The following is a 7691-nucleotide window of genomic DNA, read 5'->3' as shown; positions in this document are numbered from 1 at the left end:
CACACTCCCCACTCACACCACACACTCCCCACTCACACCACACACTCCCCACTCACACCACACACTCCCCACTCACACCACACACTCCCCACTCACACCACACACTCCCCACTCACACCACACACTTCCCACTCACACCGCACACTCCCCACTCACACCGCACACTCCCCACTCACACCGCACACTCCCCACTCACACCGCACACTCCCCACTCACACCGCACACTCCCCACTCACACCGCACACTCCCCACTCACACCGCACACTCCCCACTCACACCGCACACTCCCCACTCACACCGCACACTCCCCACTCACACCGCACACTCCCCACTCACACCGCACACTCCCCACTCACACCGCACACTCCCCACTCACACCGCACACTCCCCACTCACACCGCACACTCCCCACTCACACCGCACACTCCCCACTCACACCGCACACTCCCCACTCACACCGCACACTCCCCACTCACACCGCACACTCCCCACTCACACCGCACACTCCCCACTCACACCGCACACTCCCCACTCACACCGCACACTCCCCACTCACACCGCACACTCCCCACTCACACCGCACACTCCCCACTCACACCGCACACTCCCCACTCACACTCCCCACTCACAAAGCACCCTCCCCACTCAACACCGCACACTCCCCACTCACACCGCACACTCCCCACTCACACACTCCCCACTCACACCCCCTACTCACACCACACACTCCCCACTCACACACCACACTCCCCACTCACACCACACACTCCCCACTCACACCACACACTTCCCACTCACACCACACATTCCCTACTCACGCCACACTCCCCACTCACGCCACACTCCTGTGCATCAGAGCTGTGCTTACCCACCGGCCATGTCACCGGCTGCTTGTTGTTGTTGTTGTCCTCCCTCCACCCCCACCGATTAGTACGGTTGGCCACGTACGGTGCGAAAGAAGTTCAACACACACACACAATAACAAGCCGTACCGCGCAGCGTGGTAGATGGCACGGTTAAAGAGCCGCCCCCCCTCCCCCCCCCATGCACATGAACTTCATGTGAATGCCAACTCTCGTGTTAACACGCCCCGGTCTGTATGTACACAAGTGCAATGAGTGGGGGGAGGTAGAGAAGGGGGGGGGGTCCACCCAGGGCCCCCCCACCCCCAGTGCCAACCTATCCCCCTCAACCACAAAAACCAAACCAACCAATCACTATGCGGAAAACAAAAACCACCTCCCCCGCCATAAAAACGTGGAATTTCCACCAGTGCCCTTGAAGTTGCTAGCGTCCGAGCACGAAGGGGACACGGCGCTTTGACTTCTTGGAATGTCGTCCCCGCTCGCTGCTTTCCGCGGTAGCCACGATCCCCCGCGATATCCGCACTCACACGACCACAATCACCATCTATCCGCAACGACTATCCCCACAAGGAAGGACCTCCTCTCCCTTCTCTGCTCTGCCGCGTGGAGGGTTTGGACACCGGCTCACGGCGGCGGGTGAGTTGCGCCCGAGTGAATTTCTCCTGTAAATTGCCGACTTGACCTTTATAATCGGTTCTCCGCTTCTCGTTAACAAAAAAAAACGGAGGTTGGCAGCAATAGCGGCCCGGTTTTTAATCGCGTAGTATTGGCAAAACGCCCCCCCCCCCCCACCCCCTTAAAATCAAAAGCTCGTCCCCTTTCTTCCACAACAACAACAAAAATATATAAATCGATTTTAAGTTTTGCATTTCTTAAAAGAACTTTAGTTCATTTCGTTTTAATGTTAAGTGCGACTCTCAACATCTCACCCCCGAAAAACATAGAGACTAGACCAACCCATTCCATAAACCACCACCACCACCACCCCCAACAACCACCACCACCTCCTCCTCCTGTCTCTCACACAACCCGGTTATCCGCGCACCCACGTGACTCCAACCTCTGCGTTTAACCGCCACCACGTGGTGGGCTGGAGGCGTGGGGGGGGAGTGTACCGAACCATTCGAGAGAGTGGAGGAAGGGGGGGGGGGAACTCGGTATTCATTCGGCCGCTACCAACCATCCAACAGGGGGGGGGGGGGGGAGGTAAAAACCGACCCACGGTTGCTTAAACGACGACGCATATTTAGAATCTGTTACGAGAATAACGATCAAAAATGACAGAAATTAATGAAATACTATAAAGTAAAATTAAAGTTGGTAACTATTAACACTCGTACAAAAGATCTCCGTCGTGTTTACAAAACATGGCTAAGTTCAAAAATGTTTAGAACTTTATCGTTACGTTACAATATCGTAAAAATTTGACACTAAACCTTTAGACTTATCTATATACCTTACTTATAGAAGTATGTTTTTTTTTTACATTTCTTAAATCATTTTTAAAACATGTTCTCTCTCTCTTTAAAATGTTCATATACTGTAACAAAACAATGTTAAAGTGTTAAAGCAACAACAAAAACATCGAATCCGTGAGTGTTTTGTTTGACAAGGGTCTGTGCGGCTCCGTGTTGGGGTCAGGATCAGGGCTCAAGCCACGACCCTGAACCGGTTCCGCATCACCGTGTTGAGCTGGTGGCGTTTAGTGCAGGCCTCTCTGGGGGCTAACGCCATGACCCTAAGCTGGCTTAACATTTGTATTGGACTGGGTGTTAAGCTCCCGACTACAATAACCACGGTTAAACTGGCCTATCTTGGTGTTCGGCTGGATGTTGTGTATGGGCTTGGATTAAGACGCGTAATTTTAAACCAGTTTGAAGTCATGTTGGATTTTAGGCTGAAGGGGTTAGGGCGCTATAGCCGTGATCCTGACCCTGATGTAGCCTCGTATTGGGCTCGGCTCGGGATAGAGTCAGGGCTAGCAACAGGTCTAGAGCGATGTTAATGGTTAAACTGGTTTAGTTCGGTGTGGAGTTTGGTTTGAGTGCTTGGGAGCGTAGCCTCGGTGTTGGGACTGGCCTCAGCGCCCGGCGAGGGCTGACAGCCACTAAGAATCGCCCTGGCCGTGACCCCACTGTCAAGGCGAGCACCCATCCTCAACTCCAGCAGCACCTGCCCGGCCCATTCTCATGCCCGGTCGTCGCGACCCTCTATAAAAGACACGCCGCCCTTTCTACGCGTCGCGATCCTTCAGCTGCTCGTGACAATACGACGCGCGGCCCTTCACCTGGGCCCTGGCGCTGAGAAGGTCTGGCCCAAGACCGCCCCTGCGGGGTTCTTCCCGAGACGTCAACCACGAGGCACACGTGATGATGATCCCACAGACCCTCGGGGTGGTGGGGGGGAGGGGTTCCACGGATTGCTGCAATTTGGGGAACCCGCGACTCGATTGCGTTTTAACGTCGCACCGTCGTGAATGTAAGCGCCTACCGGTAGCGGCAGGTAGTCACGCGACCCGCCCCCAGCCCCCCCAATATGTATAACACACGAATTGTAACCGGTTCCTCGCAGCCGCGATTACGCACAAGAATCGCCGACGTTAACGGCGGAGCGGTAAAAGTCGATTGAGAGCCTCCGCGCGCTTCGTCGTTACACGCCGGGCGAAGGTGGGCAGCAGTGGGAGGTTGGCGGGGGGGGGGGGGCCGTGGCGACCGGTGGACATCAGGGGTGCTGCTTCAGGTGCCCGAGACCGACACGGCCACCACGAGGTCGACACGAACACGATCACCATCAGCACCAACTATCACCACTGCCGCCGCCCGCCACCACCACCGCAAGCAACAGGAGATAACAAACTGTTGCAGTGATGGACGAATGGTTTCCATCGTTGCCGCGTTTAGCGTCTCTACCTGGCCAGGGTTCGGGGGGTTTCCCCGTCCGTCCCGTCTCTGGTGCGTCGAGACCGGGCGGCTCCCGCGGTTTGAAGCGCAGAGAGAGGAGCACCACCCCCCCCCCCCGACCCCCGTTCCACGCTGCAGCACGCTGGCTCCCTGGGTCCCGGGGTACGCCGTCGATTGGTGACCCATCCCAATTTGGATCGCCCACCCCCTCTCTCTCTACATTAAAACGGGATACGCGTGCACTGTACACGAGACCTGGATCCAGTGCCGATGTTGACACATCCTAAACATTTTAATCGGGACGATGTCACGTGGGACAAAGGCCACCCCCATACTCCTGTATTGGCTTTAAACAAGGTCGCGTAAATGTGTCGTTTAACCCGCCACCACCCGACCCCAGCCAATTAGTCAAGGTTTGTCACGTAAACAAAAGGTGCCAATGACTGCTTCTCAGCACGCCGGTGTGTTGGAGAGTAAACCCAAAACATTGACAAACACGACTGTTTGGGGCAAGTACGTGTACTGTTAGGCGAGCGCCTATGAAGGCCGGCAAGGCACACAAGAGGGGATTGCTGCGGCCAGACCCACGGCCGGCCGCCCGTCTCCCGCAGCGCTGATGTTTAAGCCGAATCGACCTCGGGCGAAGCGCAGGACCCGTTCAGATATTCGCAATCCGATGTTGACCGTCAGCCAGAATGGAACTCGGGCCCCCAACCGCTACGCTACCGTTCCCCCACACACGTTACACGGCACACACACACACGAACAAATTATCTCCATTTTTTAAAACGGACGTTCTCTAACATCGCAACGGGACTTGTTTATCCAATCGGGTGCGTGCGGCAGCGCGTAACGACTCAAACCTGCGGAGCGACCGGGGGAGAGACCCAGTAAAGCGCGGCGACTCGCGACCCACGAACTGAGTTTGCCTACGGTGTGAAACGCCGTCTTTAGAACAAACAGCGGTGGCGGCCCCGTCACATTAAATACACGCGCGGTCACGACCAACCAGACGGACAAAATCCTTATCCTTAATATTGTATTTCTCGCGTCTCGCCGCGCTTTTTAGGGGGGGGGGGGGGTGGGGGGGGGAAGACGCAACCTCCGCAAAAAAAAAATCCAGCGGACTGGTATCCGTGCCGTGTTTCCAGCGCGATGCATAAGAGACGAGAAAAAATAAAAAACGTTTAGAAAGTTCCCTACCGGGAAACTCCGGGGGTAAGCGGGCGTGGGCCCCCGCTACATCTCGACACTCCCGCGGCACCGAGTTGCAACAGGAAGGTCAATCGGCAGGTCGCATGTGATGGGGGGCGAAGTGTGGGGGTCATTGTCAAAGACCCTCTTAGAGAGGTTCTCCCTAGAGCTCCCTCTAGTGGAGGAGGGAAACTAATTATGGGAGTCGGTCAAACGCCTACGTCGTTAAGAGCAGTGCAATATGGGAACCTGTCATACAACTACGTCGTTAAGAGCAATGTATTATGGGAGCTGGTCATACAACTACTTCGTTAAGAGCAATGCATTATGGGAGCTGGTCATACAACTATGTTATGAGCAATGCATTATGGGAGCTGGTCATACAACTACTTCGTTAAGAGCAATGCATTATGGGAGCTGGTCATACAACTATGTTATGAGCAATGTATTATGGGAGCTGGTCATACAACTACTTCGTTAAGAGCAATGTATTATGGGAGCTGGTCATACAACTACTTCGTTAAGAGCAATGCATTATGGGAGCTGGTCATACAACTATGTTATGAGCAATGCATTATGGGAGCCTGCCATACAACTACATCGTTAAGAGCAATGAATTATGGGAGCTGGTCATACAACTATGTTGTTATGAGCAATGCATTATGGGAGCCTGCCATACAACTACATCGTTAAGAGCAATGAATTATGGGAGCTGGCCATACAACTATGTTGTTACGAGCAATGCATTATGGGAGCCTGCCATTAACATCGTTAAGAGAAATGCGTTATGGGAGCTGGTCATACAACTACGTCGTTAAGAGCGATGCATTATGGTAGCCGGTCATACGTCGTTAAGAGCGATTCATTTTGACAACTGTTTAGTTGACGGCTGTGCATTACGGGAGCAGGTCCTACAACTGTATAATGAACGACAATGCATTATGGGAGCCAGTCCTCCGGCTCCGTCACTGGGTGGACACCTCGTGCTGCGGGTGGCGGCTGCCGGAGTCAACGGAGGTCAATGGAGGTCAACGGAGGTTAATGGAGGTCAGGCGGCAGCGTGCCAGGGGGTTTGAAAATGGCCAGGGCAGCAACGGACGGGAACTACTGGGGCGGTAGATTCGACCGGCTGCCCTGCCGGACTGATACAATTAGTGGGCTGAACGAGGTAAAAAAAAAAACTTAGTTTCAGTCTATTTATATTTGGTGACTTGCTTAGCATTCTCTACTTTGAACTATCATTTGTGTTTGTATTGTTTGTTGGTGTAACCTGCTGACCCTGCCCATACTGGACATTTGGTGATAAAAGAGCTTCACAGCTCATCGGATTCCTCCTCCTCCCGTCTAAATATTGATTCTGTCGGTCGGCGGCTGTTTTGCCATGAAAAGTAAGAAGCGCCCATCTCTCAGCTGTTGCCTCCGCATCACAAACAGCTTCCGATTAATCCGGTCACGTGACCGTGGCCCAATCACCCACAATGCACCCGATCTCGCCGGCTCTTGAAAGTGAAGTGTGGGGGGGCGTGGGCACCATTGGGCAGTGCAGCAAAATCCACTCTCGTCCTGTACTTTGTGTGCTCCACGTAAGTCTACGCTGTGAACCTTCACCCACCCGCACTGGCACAGCATGAAGCATGGTCACGTAACAACCGCGACCCGCACGGCACGGTGGTGTGGGGTCTCTCATCCAGCAGTGGATGGACACGGGGGCTGCGCGCGTTACGAATGGCGACCTCCAAACCTCCGATTCACTCTGCCGTCAGCAAGCGGCGAGTCGCAAGGGGCTAGCCACACGAACCCAGCAACCGGAGTTCAATACTTGGCCACCGGTCCTCCCCACCCTCCATTACCACCGCTCCCCGCCCGCCCACCCGCCCTCAACCACCACCTTCACCAACCCAGCCCACGCGCCGATCAGCGTGATGAATTATGATCAAACACAGGGCGGATTGACAAAGGCGGTGGTTTGCGTTGAAATCGACGTGAAGGGTGGGGGGCGAGCGGCGAGCGTCTCGTCCGCACGATCGCCGCCGATTCGATCCGTCGGTTGCGTCTTTCCCCCGAAAAAAAAACTTGCGGTGAAACTTAAAAAGACTACGCGGATATTTATATTACTGAAAAAAAAAAGTCTTGCTATTCGAAGAGGATACATGGCCGCGGCACTAAGCGGATTCGTTCCAACGTAACTTAATTTAGTGACTCGCGGCTTTGTGTGTTTTTACTAAATTTGCGCTGTGGGGCAAAATAATATATGGGGGGATGGGATGGGGAGGATGGGGATAATCGATATTTATTAATATTACTTTTTTCTTTTTTAAAAAGTGCTCTCCTCTAATCGTCATAAATATTCTCTTCTCCGTATAATTTTTCTCTCTCTTCTTTCCGGCGGTTAAACGCGAGAGGCGGCGGCGGCGCGCGAGCTGCGTTTGACGCCCACACTCCGCGCGATCGCTCCCCTCCACGTCATCGCACTCCCTCGCTCTCTCGCTCGCACCATTTCATGTAATCGTAACTTTTCTTTTTTTTGGCCGAAAGACGACTCGGGTTTTGGTGAGGTCGAGGACTGGGTCCCCCCCGTGGGATTTGGCTGCGTGGGAAGTCACTTCAGCAGAACCTGGAGAGACACGGTGGGGGGTGGGGGGTGGGGGAGCAGAAGGGGAGACACGGGGGAGGCAAGATACAGGGGTAGACAGAAACACGAGGGAGACAGGAGACAGGCAGGGAGGGGACA

The 7691-nt window shown here is 54.2% G+C and overlaps 1 protein-coding gene across 3 annotated transcripts in view; it reads right to left on the bottom strand.

Annotated features, from left to right (window-relative positions):
• Positions 1-732: 732 nt before the first annotated feature.
• Positions 733-7691, bottom strand: part of LOC133340604 (muscleblind-like protein 3) — a 43148-nt gene continuing 36189 nt past the window's right edge. For all 3 annotated transcript variants that reach the window (XM_061548966.1, XM_061548975.1, XM_061548984.1), the window contains one exon: positions 733-7574. In XM_061548966.1, the coding sequence (XP_061404950.1) occupies positions 7560-7574 (15 nt within the window). In that variant the 3' untranslated portion in view covers positions 733-7559. The remainder of the gene's footprint in view (positions 7575-7691) is intronic.

Source organism: Lethenteron reissneri, chromosome 2 (assembly GCF_015708825.2).
Source record: "Lethenteron reissneri isolate LAM-NWPU_2019-01 chromosome 2, ASM1570882v1, whole genome shotgun sequence".
Taxonomy (NCBI): Eukaryota; Metazoa; Chordata; class Hyperoartia; order Petromyzontiformes; family Petromyzontidae; genus Lethenteron; species Lethenteron reissneri.
The sequence above is the reverse complement of the archived record's forward strand: the minus strand, read 5'-3'. Positions and strand labels throughout refer to the sequence as shown.